Source organism: Coffea arabica, chromosome 1c (assembly GCF_036785885.1).
Source record: "Coffea arabica cultivar ET-39 chromosome 1c, Coffea Arabica ET-39 HiFi, whole genome shotgun sequence".
Taxonomy (NCBI): Eukaryota; Viridiplantae; Streptophyta; class Magnoliopsida; order Gentianales; family Rubiaceae; genus Coffea; species Coffea arabica.
This window is the reverse complement of record NC_092310.1, coordinates 49,315,153-49,335,862: the sequence shown is the minus strand read 5'-3', so window position 1 is coordinate 49,335,862 and position 20,710 is coordinate 49,315,153. Positions and strand designations below refer to the sequence as shown.

The window sequence follows — 20,710 nt, the reverse complement described above, 5'->3', positions numbered from 1 at the left end:
ACTCAAAGAATCTTGTAGGGATTTTTCCTTATAAATTATGAAAAGGGCTTTTTTTTATCAATTCCAATGTTTAAATAGTCAACTTGATGAGTTGGATTGAAATAGGAGGTAAAGTGAGAAAAAATAAATGTTAAGATGTAAACTTTAATTACACGCATAATGTTAATTCAAAATTGTTCCATCTTTATGAACTAGGCTGTAATATCAAATATGTATCCTTTTCATTAAATTTTTTTTTTGGGGTTAAACTTTTGATTAATATTCTCAAAATATTAATAAAAAAAAAAAAGCCAGGATTCCGGGTCAACTTCAGTATCCCACTAAGGCGGTGAAGCCCAAGCAGCTTAAGCAGCTCCTACTCGTCCCCCACCTCCATTAATCGCATTCCGCCCACCGCCGCCGCCATCCCCTGCCTCATTTACTCTACTAACCTCTACCACCCATACAATACTATATAAAACGAGTTTGTGGTTTTGGCTCCTAAAATCGAAAAATTTTGGACCCAAAAGAAAAAAAAATAATAAGGGGATAATTGAAAGCAAGAAATGGGGAAGGGGGAGAAAACGGGGTTAGGGAGAGCTCTGGTGAAACACCATAATCAGATGATCCAAGATAGTAAAGAGAAAGGGAGGTTTTACAGGGGCCAAAACAAGAAAGTTCTGGAATCCGTTACCGACGTTAGCGATATCGACGCCGTAATCGAGCAGGCTGACGAGGCTCACCGGTTCTTCTCCGATAACAATCCACCTGTCAACGTGCTCATCAATTTGTAAGCCCACTTTAATTTCCTTATATCGTCTTTTTTAATTTCTTTAAATTTGGGTTTGTATTTTTTGCAGTAATTTTAGCATTTTGAGGTTTTTTAAAATTTAATTGTGGTTTTACTGAGTTATTCTGTTGGGTATTGTGTAGTCCTATCAAAGAATGGTGCTTTTGTCTTTATTACTTTCTCAGAGCTGGCTGGATTTAAATAATGGCATATTTAAATTTTAAGCTGTAAAGTTGATTGAAAATGTGAAGCTGTGTACCTATGAATTAGTGCTTAAAGTGGTGGCCAAATCTAGATAGGATAAATCTGAATACGGAAGGATTGCAACTTGCAAGACTGTTAGACATGCTGACTGGTTTTGTGCAAAATGTATTGCATGAATTGTACAAGTTAGTGGTGGGTTACTGATTCTTTCAAATGTAAGAGGAAAGCATGGCATTTTCAATCAATTTATGACCAAAATTTGATAATTAAGCTCTGGCATGGTTTTAGCACGAGATCCGTGCAGAATGTTATTTTCGGGAGCTTATCTTTAGTGCAAACGTGGCACACCCGAAATCATAATTCGTTCGCTACAAATTTAGAATCCTTTTCTGAATTCAATAATCTGATTTTGAGATTTCGAAAATGCATGATAGGATAATGAAACTTGTCCAATAGAGTGGAAAATAATATTACTGTAAAGTTATCATTGAATTTTTTTTAACATATAAATGTAGCTTAGTGGAGAAGATGAGGCATCAAGAATTTACTTTTACTAGTGATTGGGGAAGATTTTCCCTTTAGGTAAATATCAAGTGAGACTGCCCGATAAAGAGAGATAGACATCGAATGCATTATAGGGAGAAGACTTTTGTTTTTTTGTTGAATATTGCTTATCTACTATTCTGTATTGCTAGGAACATGGGTAGATAATCTGTTAATCAATTTGTCTATAGTGTCACCAATAACGATGGAATTTGGCAGAGGATGGATAAGTTTGATTAAAGGCCTTGTTGTCTTTTAGCAGTCTTTTAGCTGCTGATAAAGTCCTATTGCTAACCCTCATTAAAGCTTGGCAAGAAATCTGAACCTCTATAGAGGCACTTACTAATCATGCTTCATGAAGCACTTACTAACTTAAACATCAAGGTATTTTGCCAGGAGAACACCTTGTGAATGTCTTCTTGTTGTCAGTTGACCAGTCCTTGGACGTTCTCAATTTATATGGCATTTCATTTCAATTTTGTTAGCTATAAAGTACTCTTTGCTCAGATGAAAATATCTGTTAAGAGGTGAAAGATCAACCCGTCAAGCAAAAGAACACTGAGATGACACTTTTGTGCTTCTGAGCAGTTCTGGACCTAGAAATAAGTTGATTAGATGTTCATGCAGTGTCGCCAGTAGGATAGCTCGGATGCTTAAGTTAGTAAAGGCATGAGCTGTAGTAGTTTAGCATCAGAATTGCTAATCCAAAATAAAAAATTAAAAAATTAATCCTGATAAAAATTAGGATTACTTTACCTGGAGAAAATGAGGGTATTTATAGGGGTTGAGCTACTCTGAAAATGACAAGAAAGCCAATTTTCATACATGGATAGTCTTCTGTGGTGTGCTTGCTTTATCAAGCATCCACATATTCACCATCCGAGATATTCATGCTTAATATTTCTTTTAAGTTTAAGATCTCCCCCCCCCCTTTAAAATGAGTGCCTTGACATGTCTTTCACGTATGCAAGCTGCTAGCTTTTGACGGACCTTTGATCTTGGAGTTGTTGCTGCAATGATTTTTAGTCTTTAGCATGTGTCAGGGAAATTTCCATCAAATTTTTGTCATTTAATATATTTTTGAAGTGATCCATTAGTTATACTTGTTAAGGCTTGTGAACAAGTTGTCTAAACATGGTATGTGATTTATGCATGACCTTTATCTTTGCTTGATAAGATGTGATTGAGTTGCATTTGCTCATGATATGCATAATTTTACTCTATATCACTATTATCTACTTGATTTATTGGCTGTTCAATGAATGTGTTGCGACAGAGACTCTAGTTCCAGCACCAGTGAGATGACACCTGAAGAAAGACGGGAGCAACAGAAGAAAGAGGAGGCTTTGCATGCCAGCAGTCTTCGGGTTCCACGCAGGCATGTACTTTTTCTTTCCCTTGAACTGACTGTACATGGCTTATTGACATGTTCTGAATATGTTGATCTTCGTTAGGCCACCATGGAATTCCAAAATGTCAGTGGAAGAGCTTGATGCTAATGAACGACAAGCATTTTTGGCTTGGCGCCGCAGCCTTGCCAGGTAAGGTTTTATCAAACATAATGGATAATTGCTAGGATAGATAACATATTAACTAGATTGACATATACTTCCAAGAATGTCTCATGTAATGACTTGATTAATATGATGCAAATTAATAGAGGGAGTTTAGTTTATGCATCCATTACATAGAGTACTTCCCAATTCTGTTAGTGCTTTTTGGCTTGTGAGTATAGTTGTCAGACCATATTATACTGAACAATTTTACCTATCTAGTGGCCAGAGAAGATTGTGAGATATTGTTGGACTGAGTCTTTCTCAGAATAGGGTAGATGAATGGATATCGTAACCGATTGGTTAGGCTGGTCCATGGCAGATATAGTGGACAATGGATTACATGTACAAATAGAAATTGGTATAGCAATAACTTCCTTGAAGTATAATAAGCCTTTGCCTTTCCTTAGTGTATGCTTTTCAGAAATTTTTTCTACCAATCTATAATTAAGCAAGTTACCCTTTCATGTTTGTAATGATATAGACGCTTGGCAGTTTTATTATTAATTTCCAATTAGTTGATAATCTCACAGGTGGGTTGTTCTTCTTCATTTGAAACTTAAGATGTTATGCTAATAGACATTGAGTTAATGGATGTCGATAAGTTAGTGAAATATAGGTAATGTTTGTAGCATCTTTGAAAACTCTGTAGAGTTGATTATATTATTTGTGTGCAGTCAAGTGTAAGCTTAAGTAACCGTCTACATTTACTTGCAAATAACCTATTTATTTGGAATTGCCAGCTGATGGTTTGATAAGCATCATGGTTCAGATTTCGACTGTTTAGTGGTTTTAATATGACTCTGTTTGGATAAGTTGGAGTCATATTGAGTTGCTACTTTCATGTATGTGTGTATGTTTGGTTTGTGCAGGCTTGAGGAGAATGAGAAGCTTGTTCTGACTCCATTTGAGAAAAACCTAGATATATGGAGACAGCTTTGGAGGGTGGTTGAACGGAGTGACCTGGTGGGTTCACATTTATGATGCCTCATGTCTATTGACTACCTGCTGGTGAAAATTATCTGATAATTAGACCAAATTCGGGAACCATTATTTTATGTCACAGATTTAGATAATAATTATTTTATTAGGCAATACTCCTCTGCGTAAAATCATGTGTGATTGACTGTTGGAAAATAAATTAAGGTTGTATATATGATATTTGCTGATAACTCATGTCTTTTGATGATCATCATGAATTTTGGTGCATGTGCACTAGTTGAAGGAGCAAGTAAGCAATAAAATGCCAAACCTTAGGGTTCAAAATGCCTTATGAGCTTTTTCTAAGATCTCATAAAACTTAGCATGTCTGTTATCGTCAGAAAATTAAACGATAGGCAATCAGTGCTTTCATACTCTTTTATGTGATAATGATGGTAAAATTATGTGGTTCATGTCAGAAAAAGTTTCTGCTAATTGCGCTGCTACAACTGATTAAGCAAGAAACTGATGCTTTTCAGGCAATAGAATATCCAATTTCCTAGTGGGGTAGTTCTTTTCGCATAAAGTTATTGATGGATGCCACATTGGTGGCAGCATGGGTTGTAGCTTCTTCAGTATCAGTGATACACTGGAAGCTAAATTTTAGATTTTTTTTTGTTGATGGTTATATGAAGGATTTCTTTCCCACATCTTCTTCCCTTTCAATGATATCTGAATGGCAAAACAGACATCGTCCAGTTATATATGTGTCTCTGTGTTGTATGTCTTGCATGTGAATGTGTCTGTACTTTCTTTTTTCCTGCAACTTTCCTAGAGGTATTTCGGCAGGGTGGGTTCTTCATAGTCGTTGCTGCATCAATGTTTTGCTGACATGAATATGTGGCTACCATAGCGGAAAAATGTTCTTAACCCTCTGAGAGAACATAACTCTCATTATTTTCATTTTCTGTGAATGGATATGTTTTAAATTTTAAGCCGGGTGTTGGATAATCTGAGCTTCATAGGAGCTGATGTCACTCTCTTTCTGCTTCTCTTTCTTCCTCAGCTTGTTATGGTAGTTGATGCACGAGACCCACTCTTCTATCGGTGCCCTGATTTGGAGGTAAATATCTATGGATTTCAAATCTTTCTTGTTGGGATGACTGAGTACAATGCAATATTGCACCATGTTCCAGTGTCCTTTTTATTTAGGATTTAGGAAATACAGTACATCAAAGACTTCATTTCTGCCTCTGATTGCGTGCAAATTTTAAACTCATTTTGGCCATTTTTGGATAACTGGATTCATCTTCCCCCACCTCTTTGCTAACTGCATTATTTGAATTTTGTGCCATGAATGCTTGTGGAAAAAAACTTCAGAAAACAATAAAAGATTTGTGCTGTCCTGAATTAATCATGATTCCGTGTATCTGTATTCAATCTTACTGGCTAGACTTCAAACACTTTGTCAAATACAGGCATATGCACAAGAAGTTGATCAGCACAAAAGGACATTGCTTCTTGTCAACAAGGCAGATCTTTTACCTCTTTCTGTCAGGTAAGCAACGAATCGACTTTCTGCTGTCACCCGTTTGAGTTTCACCTTTTCTTGTATAATGTATTAACTTCTAAGTTCGCATTATTGACAGAGAGAAGTGGGCAACATACTTCCGCCTTCATGGGATTCTCTTTATATTCTGGTCAGCTAAGGCTGCTTATGCAGCTTTGGAGGGGAAAAAGATCAGTAGCTCCTCAAGAATGCAAAATGAGCAGTTAGAATCCGTTGATTTTGAGACAAAGATATATGGTAGGGAGGAACTACTGGCCCGTTTACAGTCTGAAGCTGAAGAAATTGTTTCCATGAGAAATGGATCGGCACCAAATAACAGTAGCCCATCTTATGATTATTCTTCTGAAGAGAATTTATTTGAAAATACTGTATCTAAGTGTGTAATTGTGGGATTTGTGGGTTATCCAAATGTGGGAAAGAGTTCAACAATAAATGCTTTGGTAGGGGAGAAGCGGACAGGCGTAACCTCAACTCCTGGGAAGACAAAGCATTTCCAAACATTGATCATATCCGAGAAGCTTACACTGTGTGATTGCCCTGGTTTAGTCTTCCCATCCTTTACAAGCTCAAGATACGAGATGATTGCTTCAGGTGTTTTGCCTATTGATCGGATGACTGAGCATAGGGAGGCTGTACAGGTTGTGGCAAATCGAGTACCTAGACAAATGATTGAGGATGTCTACAATATCTCCTTGCCCAAACCCAAGTCTTATGAACTGCAAACTCGGCCCCCCTTGGCCTCTGAGCTTTTAAGAACATATTGCGCATCTCGGGGGTATGTTGCTGCAAGTGGGCTGCCAGATGAAACACGAGCTGCTCGCCAAATTTTGAAGGATTACATTGATGGCAAGCTGCCTCATTATGAGCTGCCCCCAGGAATGGCTAACGAGGAAACTGCCATGAAAGATACAGTGGGAATCTGCCTATCCGACACATATGAATCAGATTCTTCTGATGCTGAAAATCCTTCGGTTAGTGAACATGAAGATGGCCCCAGTTTAGAGCATGTGCTGAATGATCTGAATTCATTTGACATAGCGAACGGACTTTCTTCAGTTCAGGGACAGGTTAAGAAGAAGAAACCCTCAACTGCACCCCATAAGCAACACAAGAAACCTCAAAGAAAGAAAGATCGCACATGGAGGGTCAAAGATGATGAAGGAGACGGAATGCCGGTGGCCAGGGTTTTCCAGAAGCCTGTGAATGCAGGCCCTCTAATGCCTTAATTGGCTCATCTTGAGAGTTGATATCGGCAAAAGTTTTCATCCTGATTGGTAATGCCAGGTGCTGGCCGTTGGTTCCAGTCCTCCAGTAGCTGGCCGTAGCTCATGTGAGATACATGTGGAGTGGACTGCGGGCTTAGAGAATCTCTTAATGAGAAACTAGCCAGCTGATTCGGGGATATATTTTGGAGTAAATGGCCATGACATTTGGCAAACTGGGTAAAGAATGCCTAGGTTGTGTGTAACTTAATAGTAGTAGTATTTGATATGACGAATTGACTATAGAGTTGTAAAAGTCATAAATTTTATCTTTCAGTTCCAAGAAAATGAAATTTTGGTATGTCTTCCTTTTGAAACTAAACAAACACTCGTAAAATTGAAGAAACAATTAACTCTCCAGCATAATGTAAATGGATATTCTGCTGGGAAGGTGTGCTTTTTGAGCGTGTGTATAAAATTTTATTATAATTTTAATATAAAATTAGTAGAAAAATTTTGGTATATTTGAGAGTTGGGAAAATAATTTTTCTTCTTTTCCTTTTCCTTTTCCTTTGTTTTCCCTTCCTTTTTCCTCCCTCCCTCTCCCCTCCTTCCTCCCTCCCCATTGGCACCACCCAACTTTCCCTACAAGCATCAGTTTCTTTTTTTTCCTGTCCTCTCTCTCTCCTCCTCCATCCCTCCCTCTTCCTTTTCCCCCTCTCGGAACCCTCCCCCTTTCTTTCCCCTGTTGGTCGCGCAACTTTTTTGCATATTAAAAGGTTTTATTTTAATTTCTACTACATTCACATTGCTAGAAAATTAATATTCATAATAAAGAAAATATATTTTTGCATATTTGGTAATTAGTTGAGTACAAAGATATAGTTTAAGGTTTCTAATCATATAAAAATCCAATGATTAATGAAAAGAATATTTAATAAATAGTAGTATTATGTTAAAATAAATGTATGTATAGAAGTTTTCAAAAAGTAAAATGGTACTTGACCACTTGAAAACATTGGGTGTGTTTAGATAGGGGATTATTTGAAAATACTCTAATATTTTTTGTGATGTGATATATATGTGATGAAAACATTGTTGAAAATCTGTTTACGATTCAAATAAAATATTATTTGAGAAAAAATTTTGTACCCAAACAAATGATTAATTTTCCAACATAAATATTCATGAATACATAAGAATATTGTTTTATCTTTTTTTGAATTATTCATACTTGTATAAATTCACAACTTATGCTAATAAAAGAACCAGGCTAATGCGCGGGTCAAAATACTAGTTAATAAATTGTTAGGATAGTATATTATTTGTCAAAATTTATTTGCTTGCATTATCAACAAATTTTTCAACCATCTTTTTATTTGACATACATCGCATAAAAAAGAGTTATAGTGTTTTTTTTTGAAAAAATTATCCCAAATAATCCACATCAAAACACACTTTTTATTGTTTGTAGTTTTTTATTTTGTCATTATTATTGTGAATTTGACCCTAATTTCCTAGTCTCTACAATGTTCTAGCACTTCCAAACACAGCCTAAGGTCGAAGCACTACAAAGTACGCACTCAAAACCTTCATACAGCGCCATTACTCAAAACCCCCGTGCCCTCTTTCCCTCTCTCCTCTGCTGCAGCGGCCGCAAACCACCACTTCAGCCATCTCCACCGTCTTTAACCGTCGTTCAAGAAAAAGCAAGCAGGTTGAGTTCTTTGCCACCAATCAACAACTATCCATTTCGAAATCTAGGGTAAATTCTTACATCCCTCACTAATATGTTGGAAGTATTACGTTTTTAATTTGAGCTCGTATTTTTGTGTAAAAATTTTCAATTTTCTTCCATTAAGTACTCGCACTTTGTGGTGGAATTAGACTGCTTTTAGACCTAATAGTTTCCAGATTGGTAATTTTTTTGGGAATGGGGAGTGGTATAGCGATGGTATAAAGTAGGGCTGTGCAATTTGGGTTTGTTTAGGAGGTAGAAAAATGGAGTCATTGATTAAATATTAGTTTTTTTAACCTGATTTCTACATTTAGATTTAATGATGAGATGAGCATTGAACAGTTCGGTGAGTAGAGGCATTGCACTGTTTGCCAACTAAGAAAGGGTATAAAATGAATGACTAATAAACACATTTTTTTCGCTTAATTAAGTTAGTGTGGTGTATGTGGCCACTTTGATTCTTTTTGCTCCGTTGGTCTCAAAAGTAATGCTTGTTTTTCTGCTGTTTTGAATAATTTTTTATTCATTTTGAGTCGCTTTAAAAGGTCATGGGCTGAGGGCACGTTGTTCATGAAAAAAATAATGAAGATGAGGAAGTTAGATTCTTGTATTTTGAAGGAATTACTTGGATAAAAATATCAAACAGTTAATTATGGTTTTCTTTGGCTTACATTGAAGAAAGCATGGTTTTTTCTTGTTTCAGATCATTATTATCTTTGAGCACTTGTGGTTCAGTTTTTTCTCTGCCAAGTTCCTTCACAATGGCGGTATGTTAATAATTTTGTGGCCTTGAATTGCTTTTTCTTTATCACAATAATATGTTGTACAAATTTTGCATACATTTATTCTTTTTTCCTTTGAGTATTGTAGGTTGAGAAACTTTTTAAAGATGAAGCCACCGAAGAAAAGGGAGAAAGGGCTAGAATGGTAAGTTAGTATTACTACAAGTTAATGATAGTTTCATTTAGTAACATGTAATTTGTACACTGCTGAAGAGTATTAGAGACTAGTGTGGATCTGGATCTACCGAAACTATGAGTTATGCAATTGTTTAAATGCAGCTTTTTTCCCTCCTAACAAGGATTAGCATTTGGTATGTACCAGGCTTCTTTTATTGGAGCTATGGCAATAGCCGACTTGGTGAAGACAACCTTGGGACCCAAAGGAATGGTACAGTGCAACTGATCTTCGTATAGTGGACAGTTTGAGTACATGCAATGTTTGCATTTCCTTAGTTAATTTATATTTCTGCTTTGCAGGATAAGATTTTACAATCAACAGGCAGAGGAAGAAGTGTAACAGTTACAAATGATGGTGCCACCATCTTGAAGTCCCTCCATATTGACAACCCAGCTGCAAAAGTCCTTGTTGGTATCCTTTTTGTTTGTTTCTTAGACTCTTCTCAGTCTTACCATGTTCCTAGTTCCACAAGGTTCTTCCCTTCTACTGCTGTTTAGTGTGGAGTTTTATGTGCATTGATGAATTTGCTCTTGAGGATGTGTGATCTTTTTGGAGTATTAATTGTTAACAATATTATTAAATAGTTATGCCGAAGAATTGATTAAACAATGGCATGTGGTGTTGTTCCTTTAATTCCATCATATAGACATCTCAAAAGTTCAGGATGATGAAGTAGGTGATGGGACAACTTCAGTTGTTGTTTTGGCTGGGGAGCTTCTACGGGAGGCAGAAAAGCTGGTGAATGCTAAAATTCATCCAATGACAATCATCTCAGGTCGGTTTTAATTTATCTTTTTCCCTATACTTATTAATATCTTAACACTACTTGAAACAATTGGAAGTCTGCATTTAGCACACCAGAAGTTCAGAAAATGTTGATTGAAATTCCACTATTTTTGTTGCTTTCCTTACATCTTATAGTTTATGTAGGTGATCTTAGGTACCTTTGCAATTCTTTGCACTGTTTGTGAGACATTCAATGGTTAGAACTCTATGATATATGTTGTCTAAGCTGGACTATCTTTATGATGGCCTAGACAATGGCTACTGTTGCTCATTGTAATAGTGGACTCTTCATTTGTTCTGTTGATCATGCAGTCCTGTCTCTTATTTGAACTACAATCCTACACTGATGTTGACAAAGGTCTTTATATTATGCTGATAACAGTTCTAATGATGATTAGATTCTTATTGGGACCTTCTATTGTTGCATCTGTTGGCTTAATTTCATGCAAGTCTATTGGTTCTTCTAGTTTATAGCATAGCTGAAAGTTTAAGTGTCCAATTGAATTTTGCACATGTGCTTATGATGTCCTATTTTGTTCTCTGTTTTTGTCCTTGGATTAACAGCATTATGTTACCTATGTCACCTCACTTAAGGTAATTTAGTTACCTATGTATGCTCAGTTTTCATCTTAATTTGGTTTACTGCTTTCGATAGGCTATCGTGTGGCAGCTGAATGTGCTCGGAATGCATTGTTGGAGAAGGTTGTTGACAATAAACAAGATGCAGGTATCACTGTTACTTCTTGGGATTTAATTGGATATAGTTGCTGTGTATGATATTTGAGTGATTATACAACCTTTTGACCTAGTCTATTCCATTACTTGATTTTCCCCTTATCACTTCAAACTTAAGCTGGTTCTCCTTCATTTACTTATTGATGCATTTGCTGGCATGAGAGGGGTTCATATTTACATAGATGCTTCAACTACTGCTGATTGGTTGTTCTAAATATGCATTAGCAATTTTAACTCTTTTTTTCATTGGACTGTGCAGAGAAATTCAAATCAGATTTAATGAAGATTGCAATGACTACTTTGAGTTCAAAAATTTTGTCTCAGGACAAGGAACATTTTGCAAAACTAGCTGTTGATGCTGTCATGAGGCTAAAGGTAAATGTACCTTTGGTGGGTTGGAGCTTTGGTTTTTTGTCACTCTTTTATGCTTTTTCTGACAAATTCTAAATGACAGGGCAGTACAAATCTGGAGGCTATTCAAATTATAAAAAAACCTGGAGGTTCACTGAAGGATTCATTTTTAGATGAGGGGTAAGCTATTCAATTTTATCCTATTTGCTACTTTTTAAGCCTTTTTCTTGTTTGTGTGTTTGTTTGTTTGTTTGTTTGTTTGTTTGCTTGCTTGCTTGTTTACTATTCCTCTTTACCTTTTTCCTGACAGTTGGGAAAGTGGGGAGTGGGGTTATGTTCTTGACTTTTTGTTGAGCTGTGAGGACACCCTGCCAAGATTTGGATCTAATTGCTGCTTGGACTAATATCCTGGATTTTTTCTGCTTAAAAGATGCATACATAGATGGTGACTATGGAAGAGAAATATTGTTGTTTGCATGACTGCGGAAGAGAAATTTTGTTATTTGCATTTAACCTTCTATAAGAAAATTCCTTAAACGCTACCTTATGCATGTATTCTACTTTTAAAACATCATTTGTAGTTTTGTATAGGGGCAGAGGTCTATTCTATTGTATGTTATTGGTGTCTAATATGGTTATTTCCTATATCTTTGAATAAAAGATTGATTTGCTTTGTCAGTGGTTTTCATGTTCTTTTGTGCACAAACAACACCAAGCTTTTCAATTTTTTGTTTCCAAATGCTAAATTTAGAGATTTGCATTCACCTTTGGCTGTCTTGCTGCTAAATTTTTGAAGATCTGAAAACCTCTTTCTGGACTCTTTTTATTGTGTACTGCATCTTGTGTTGCAGATTTATTTTGGACAAGAAAATTGGTATTGGTCAACCAAAGAGAATTGAGAATGCAAAGATTTTAGTGGCTAATACTGCAATGGACACAGACAAAGTGAAAATCTATGGGGCACGTGTGCGTGTTGATTCAATGTCTAAAGTTGCAGAGATTGAAGGGGCTGAAAAGGAGAAGATGAGAGAGAAGGTGCAGAAGATTATTGCTCATGGGATAAACTGTTTTGTTAACCGTCAGTTGATCTACAATTTTCCAGAGGAATTGTTTGCTGATGCTGGAGTACTTGCAATAGAGCATGCTGATTTTGATGGTATTGAGCGACTTGCACTCGTTACTGGTGGGGAGATTGCTTCAACCTTTGACAATCCTGAGTCTGTTAAGCTTGGACAGTGTAAACTTATTGAGGAAATTATGATTGGTGAGGACAAATTGATCCACTTTTCTGGTTGTGAAATGGGTCAGGCCTGTACAATTGTACTTAGGGGTGCAAGGTACTTTTCTTGACCAATTTACGCTGTTATCCTGCTAACTATCATCATATGCTGTGCTATAGGTGATGTTGTCTTGTTGCTGTAGTCTGCAAGTAGACCTTTTTTTCCCAAAATATTTGGGCAAAATATATAAATACTAAACCCAGGACTAGTTCGGTTTAGCCAACTTCCAAAACCATTGACTAGCTCAAGGGTTGAGGCCATGTCAATTCCCATGCCCTATTTCTTTCTAGTGCATGCTTTGTCATGGTTGTCAATTTTATTGATGGAGATAGTTTACCAGTTCTTGAAAGATCTCTTTCTTACAATTTTTGTCTCAGGTGCATAATTTTCCGTCTAGTTCTTGTGGATGTTCTCTTGTTTCTAGTCTTCTCTTGTATCTTGCATCATCTACTTGAGTTTATTAGCACCATCTTTGGGCAAGTCAGCTTACAGATTCAATGTGCCATTTGATGTCCAACTGGCTCTTTTGTTTAATCTTCATTGACAAGTTGTTTGAAAAAAGTGAATTAAGCATGTATTTACTAGTTCAAATCAAAAGCCTGCAGATTCCAGCACAGAACTGCGAATTATGCAGGTTTACTGCAATAGATGTTTAACTTCCAAAGTGGAATTTTCTGTATTGATCTTTACAGTATTATATATGGCAGGCAGTGTCTTGGGACCAGTTTAGGGAAATAATGATGCATGTGTTTTGGTTTCCTCTTTGGTATTTGCTTGCATAGACTACAAGCACATTTATGTTGACCAAACCTGCATCCTCTTTTGATTGTTTAGCATTTGCCTGTGGTGTGATATGGTGCTTGGCTATTATAATAGTGATTTTGTCAGCTATTGCAGATCTGGAGGAATCTTTACTCATCTGTCTTATCTTTGTTGATGTCTTCCTGATTCTTGTGGCAGTTCTCATGTACTGGATGAAGCTGAAAGATCCCTACATGATGCCTTGTGTGTCTTATCTCAGACTGTAAATGACAGTAGAGTGTTGTTTGGAGGTGGATGGCCAGAGATGGTGATGGCAAAAGCAGTGGATGAACTAGCTAGGAAGACCCCTGGGAAAAAGTCTCATGCCATTGAAGCTTTCTCACGAGCATTATTGGCCATTCCAACTATTATTGCTGATAATGCAGGTCTGGACAGTGCTGAATTGGTTTCCCAACTCCGTGCAGAACATCACGAGGAAGGAAGCGCTGCAGGGATTGATGTCATATCTGGATCTGTAAGTGAAATAGTGGACAACTAGGCTATGGTTTGTTCATTGGAGATCTGATTGCCATTTGAACCATTGATGATGTGAATTAAAGCTTTGTCGATAATTATTCCTATAGAGTGAAATTATGTAACTCGCACCAATTTCTAGTGTCAGTCTATGCCAAATAAATGTATTTTGTGATCTTGACAGGTAGGAGATATGGCAGAGCTTGGAATCTCTGAAGCATTTAAAGTTAAGCAAGCTGTGTTACTCTCTGCAACTGAGGCTGCTGAGATGATTTTAAGAGTTGATGAAATCATTACTTGTGCCCCACGCAGGAGGGAAGATAGAATGTGAAAAAAAAAACCTGTTAACTAGACCTGATCAAGGGAATCTGCTTTAGTACGTTTTCTCACAGAAGTACTTGTGTCAATGGCGCTGCTGTTATGGCATTTGTTTGAGTTGCTAAACTGTTGAGGTTTTCAGTGGTTTCACTGATTACAAGTTAAAAACCATGCCCTAAACATGTTTTGCTTTATTTTAGGAGACATTTTGTTTCAAATGTTGTATTGGCATTACTGGCATGACATGAAAAGGTTGACAATTTTCTGCGTTTAGGCTTTTCTGGTTGTACTTGTAGCTGCCCTTTTTCCTTGCCAAGAAAGAAAGGAAGAGAAAAAAGTGTTTTAGGTATTGCTGTATCTTTCTGATTTCTCTGATTTATGAGAGCATTTCTTTGGTATATTATTAGGTTACAGTCTACATATCTTCCCAGTTTAAAGATCTATTTAACCAAATTACAGGAGTTATGAGAAGTTGACAAGTAGAACCAAACACAGTAAATATGTTTTCACAGAAATAAATAGGTAGGCGATCCAAAAAAACATAAAGGGTGAGGGTGAGGGTGAGGGTGATGGTGAAGGATAAACTAGTGGTAGGATCCAGTTTGCTTGTTGGCAAAATTCAGAGTATGATAGCAGATGCATGAGGCAGCAGGAACGAAAGTCATGAAAATGTCTTGATCAAAATGCATTTTAGATGTTTGATGGATAAAAATATGTAGAAATATTGTGAACCAAGTTATTCTCCATTCAACCGAAATGGAGGTAGGAAATGATTAGGGTGGATATAGAAGTACCAAGGGACCTCAAGAACAATTAGCAGAGTTATAAAACGTAGGGATTGATGTTCTAAATATGTTCGGAGTAGTATTACTTTTTATTTTCTAGATTACAGCCATATTTTTTATTTGCAATCAAGTGCCCGTGTTTCATATTTCTCAAAAAAGACTCGCTAACATAAACTGCGCACCAACTAATATTTGAAAAAAAAAAAAAAAGATATTCACAAGTTTCTATTTGGCATCCACACATTATGACCACTTCAATTTTCATTACATTCAAGGCCAATTTAAGTTGGTGAGAATGCATGAATATCAAAGAGGGATGCGTAAATATCGTTTTTTTTCCCCTTTTTTTCAACTAATATATATCAATAGGATGTGTTTTCGGATGAGAGAAATAACTTCTACATGATATTAGGTTTATAATATTGTGTATCAACCGTTTAATTCCTAACATTGGACCAAAATAAGACTGTCTAGATACTAGTCAAAAACTACATGTATAATTAGCAGAACAAAGTATGAAGATATTTGATTGTCAGTGAAAAAAAAAATGTAATCAAGCTGGGCCTAGGTTTTTTAGTACAATACTAATTGGGCCAATTTTATTCCTCCGAATTCATACTAATGATATAGACAGAATTTTTTTTTGTGAATAAGAAGTCTTGAATTCAGTATCAAAATTTTTTTTTAAATGTGAATAGGAGGTTTTGAATTCAGCATCTTTCACTTATATTTTATCACCGAATACCATCCAATCTTTTTTTTTCTTTTTTTTTTTTTTGGAAACGACAACAGTTGTATAACCTAATCTATTCTACACTAAGGGGGAGGGGGCGGACCTAAGGAGGCTCAGGAATAACTCGGAGAGGATTAAATCACCATCGGACCAAATGAGTGTACACATCCGGCTGAATTTTTTGAAATAAACCACTTAAATATGACATTTTGGTGGGGAGGCTACCCTACCAAGCTAAGTGGTGGCCACTAACCCAAACGCTGGTGGTTGAATACCATCCAATCCACAGAAGCTTTTTGGAATAGAATGTTCACAAAGTGGATAATTAATGGTGTGTGACGGGATTAGGTTTATAAAACAACAAAAGTCTGATTCAGGCTGTTGAAAAAAGACAAATTGCCTCAGGGTTGAAAGGGTATTGGGTGGTAGTATCCCACTTAGCAGCAGGTCCCCCCTATAGGTACATTTGTCCCACATCGGGGTTGGGGTTGGGTTTGGGTTGGGATATAAGTCCCTGGGATTGCCTCAAGAGTTGCCGGCTTTTGAGGTTAATTCTGGGATTAGGTTTATAAAACAACAAAAGTCTGATTCAGGCTGTTGAAAAAAAAATGGTGTGTGACATCCCAACCGTGCGGCTAGAATTTTTTCTGAAGGACATGCGCCTAGAATTAGAAACTTCCAAGTGTTATACGGCGGAGTACTTGCCTAAGCAGTAAAATACACGGCTGATTTGGGATAGGGTATACACTATACACTACACTAGCGGTTTTACTTTTATCTCCTTTTCAAATATCTGTGAATTATTCAATTCTTTGTTGCATTGTCAAAGCGTTGCCAACTGTATTTAACCGTTTTTTAGTTCCACACGTTCTCCCTTCTTGCACCGAAACTTCCCAAGCCACATCCTACCAAGCATCCAAACCAAAAAAAAAAGAGAGAAAACAATATTAAATCCAAAAAGGAAAAGGCTGAGTGGAAGAAGGTAATAGAAAGAGGAAGAGTTGACAATGCACTCCCAAAAAAATAAAAAATAAAAAGGTCCCAACAAAGAATGAGAAAGAAAGAAAGTGAAAGAAAGTAAGAGGGATATGATTTAAAAATACATTAAGGGAAGTCAACTTCCTCAAAGGGAAAAAAGTCAACATCCTCTACCCCCTCTAAGTTCTAACCCTAAGCCCCCACAACTTAACTAGTTGAGTCAGTGAAGTCAACCACAAACATACCTCCACTTGGAAATTCTCCTTTAATCGTACCAAAAAAAAAGGAAATTCTCCACCCAAAAAAAAAAAAGAAAAGAAAAATGAAGCACTAGAAAAGGAAATATGAACAAGATAAAAGAAAAATAAAAGAAGAAAAAGTTGACAATAGGATACGGCAAAGTCAACCTCTCACTCACATACTATGTGAATGTGAATGTTACATAAAACTAGTGGCGATCCAATAAGGGGTAAACACAATAAATCTGTACAATGGTCAAATATTGGATTCGGAATGTGTTTCTTCTTCTCCTATTCGATTGGGATACATTACTGATACACCGTAGTGTATTCTCTTCCCTTCTTTTGCAGAGTAAAATACTCCTATTTGGTGAGGTATGATGCTGTTGACCTTTGTCGCTGACAAGTGTCAATGACGGAATTCGTCCACTCATAAATGGATTTCATTAATATATCTAGCAGAGAGTATGGTACGGCATGCCATTTTTAGAGTAATTGACACGTACCTCATATTGATTAAATTGGAATCGGACAAATGGGATTAATTGCAGGATTTGGCTTTGTATACACGACGAAATTTGCAATATTTTTGCACGTTGTTATATTAGTGTCTATGTTTTTAATGTTATGATTTGGGTTTGTACCTACATATGTCGTGTTAGTGTATGTATTTTATGGTATAATTCTGATGTGTAATTATAGAGATTCGAATCTCTAGATGTGAAAGATGAAGCAAATTACTTTATACTCGAATCGATTTTGATTTGATAAGAGTTTCTTCAAACTTAGTTTGCCAACTGGTCAAGCCAAACTTGAATAACTTTGTCTTATGTTAGGTAACATTCAAATTCGATTTAAAAAAAAAAAAACCTCGTTCAAATTTAATTCGACAGATAAACAAATCAAATTTGAATAAAATTTTAAACTCGTTAAAATAATTAAACAAATTTGAATACTAAGATATTCGACCTGATTAACCTTATTTACACCCTGTGAATCCCAGAATATATGGTTCCAGTTTAATTTTTTTTTTGGACATCACAAGTACAACTGAATACCAATTCAAATCTGTTGTTTTCTTTCTTAAAGAATGATTGTCGCTATACCAAGTGTATTTACGCATACTGACAAGTATCATTACAAGTTATACAAAATGTGGGGAGACAGCAAAATCTTGCGGTAGCTAGCACTAGGGGGAAAGCTTCTTCGAAGAGCATAAAAAGAACTCAAATTTTATTGGGGATGCTGACCAATAAATGTAGAAGGATCTCTCCATAACCGCATAAATTAATTAGTACTTGTCAAATCTGACAGCATCTATTAGCAGAATAGCACCCTTCCATTGACCAAAAACAAACATAGTAGTATTATTTTAGACAGTTCAATGAGATTCCCTCTCCCACCCCCCAAAAAAAAAACATCAAAGACCCTATTATAACCATCTTACCATTTGCCAATATCAAAGTAGAAAGTCGAATACTTGTCAACTTTTGAATTAGTATCTTTTTTTCCTTCTTCCTCTCAAATTAGATGACATTATTGTGAAGATAGTCAAAAATAGAGATATTATTCCATAAATACTTTCACATTCATCCACAAATATTTTACTGACATTAGCAAGCTTTTGAGCGTGCGTATGTTCTGAGTTAGAAATTTGCAACTAACTAGTGCATCTTGTATTGTGGTAGCGTGAAAGCAGTATGTAGATTGAGGTACCCTTATGCGAGACGGATGCATTATATATATATTTTTTCGAATACAATAATTTCTTTTCTATATTACGCCTACTTTATACTAAGGGAGGATTCTAGGGAGTCAAAAGGGGGTTTAGAGGAGATTGAACCATCACTGGACTAGACGGATGACTATATACTCACTAGTGAAATTTTCAGAAAATTCTAGATAAGAATGCAAGCCAAGAGATTTGATCCCTGACCTACATTAATCATGTCCTTCTTGGACTTTCTAGGGTTCTTTCTTGGGTTCCTTTGGAATAGTTCCTTGACGTTACACAATTAGTGCATGGAATTTGAGTATTGATTATGTATATGGCAAGAGAACTATGGCTTTCATCACGTCACAAGAAGGCAACATTAATGCCTCAGGTGCTATGATTGGAATGTATTTAAATAACACGTAAGAACTTGTGGTTCCATGATTGGAAGGTGGGCATTTAGTTTTAGGCATAAATCTTGATGTTTGGGAATAATTGTGGCAAAAGGTGGCAGAAAAGTCGAGTAATTTAGGGGGAAAGAAACCTTTACCCTGGCAAAGTTGGACATCAAAACATCGCATGAATCTGCATGGGGCCTTTGGATCCTAAGCAAGCAGAAGCAGCCAACCCTTTTGCTCTTGTTGTTAATATTCCCAACCCATGATTGCACTTTGCCTTCGGCTTTTGAAAATTGTTATCCACACAAATTATGCCCTTATCAGCAAGGCAAAAGAGAGAGTTTTAAGCATTTATTGCTAGTACCTATAAATAATCTCTTCTTTAATTCGGTAGGTTGATGATATTGGTTGGATGCTGGATGGCTTTGTATTTTATTTATTTATACTTCTTTTGCCATCTCTTGAATAGGATAACACATATTCCCTCCGTCCCACTTTGATAGTCCTGTTTTCCTTTTTTGTCTGTCCCAAATTGCAGTCCACTCTCCAATTGAAGAATGTAGTTGTATTTTTATTTTCCTAAAATACCCTTATTCAATACAAGTTGTTGTTGCTATAAACCTACCCCATTTAATGAGAGTTGATTCTTTTTTTACCATCAATTCAAGTTCCCATAAAGTTGTACTCTATTTAATGTGAGGGTATTTTAGGAAAATAGCAATCTAAATTTACTTTTCCAACAAAGTTAACTACTTTTTCTTAAACTGTGTGAAAAAAGAAACAGGACTATCAAAGTGGGACGTAGGGAGTATTAATCTTAATTGTGGAATTTATGTCCTTAATGCTCAATTAGTGGAATTAATCAACTCAGAGAGTATAGATAGATTTTTCCTATCTAATTTTTAGATACTCTCACGATAACTTGGAAACTTCATTTTTTAGATGGTTTAATAATATTAGTCATTTTTTAGATGGTTTAATATACTTTATTTTGGTTGGTGTCAACAAATTTTCAATGAGCAGACACTGAAAATTAAAAATACTAGTGCTAGACTACTAGTTACTCGTACATTTGCTAAGAATAATTCTAGGTCTGATAGTTGAGAGTGAGAAGGATGTAGGAGGGGACTGGGGAGGAAGGATAACAAATTAAAAATAAATAATTTCAGCAAGAATAGACTAACAGATTTCTTTTGAATAACACGCAATCAAAGCATTAATTTGTATATTTTGGCATTTAAGCAAAAGAGGATATCACATTTTCACCTGATAAAATTAGGGTCCAAGTGATTCCATTTCCAACTATTATCAAGCAAAAATGTCTAACATGAAGAACTATATTCACACTGTATTCACATTTTAAGATAATCACTTTTTATAATATTCTCATTTACTTTTGTGTTCATGTTATAGATTTTTTAATAGATAAAAAAGTTAAATAAAATCTATAATAAACTATAGAGTAATTTTCACTGATTCTGATTATTCTCTATAATTACTTTCCATAATAAAATTTTCCAAAATTTTAAAACAATTGAGAGCAACGTTTTAGGATATCTATATACTATATAATCAAAGAGCAATATAGTGTGATATACACACAGGATCAATTTTTAAAATTTCTAATCTACCCTTAATTACAAGGGTAAATTGGTCTC

At 35.9% G+C, this 20,710-nt stretch overlaps 2 protein-coding genes across 2 annotated transcripts; both read left to right on the top strand.

Annotated features, from left to right (window-relative positions):
- Positions 1 to 314: 314 nt before the first annotated feature.
- Positions 315 to 7,123, top strand: LOC113741753 (GTPase LSG1-2-like). The gene is made up of 7 exons (XM_027269371.2): positions 315 to 769; positions 2,793 to 2,894; positions 2,971 to 3,057; positions 3,942 to 4,035; positions 5,057 to 5,113; positions 5,469 to 5,548; positions 5,640 to 7,123. The coding sequence occupies exons 1-7, from the start codon at positions 546 to 548 to the stop codon at positions 6,784 to 6,786; spliced, it is 1,791 nt and encodes a 596-aa protein (XP_027125172.2). The 5' UTR covers positions 315 to 545; the 3' UTR covers positions 6,787 to 7,123.
- Positions 7,124 to 8,301: 1,178 nt separating this feature from the next.
- LOC113725978 (T-complex protein 1 subunit beta) lies at positions 8,302 to 14,603 on the top strand. The gene is made up of 12 exons (XM_027249430.2): positions 8,302 to 8,527; positions 9,204 to 9,267; positions 9,371 to 9,427; positions 9,605 to 9,670; positions 9,760 to 9,871; positions 10,107 to 10,235; positions 10,902 to 10,973; positions 11,241 to 11,356; positions 11,436 to 11,512; positions 12,184 to 12,669; positions 13,573 to 13,888; positions 14,072 to 14,603. The coding sequence occupies exons 2-12, from the start codon at positions 9,262 to 9,264 to the stop codon at positions 14,216 to 14,218; spliced, it is 1,584 nt and encodes a 527-aa protein (XP_027105231.2). The 5' UTR covers positions 8,302 to 8,527; positions 9,204 to 9,261; the 3' UTR covers positions 14,219 to 14,603.
- The last annotated feature ends 6,107 nt before the right edge of the window (positions 14,604 to 20,710 follow it).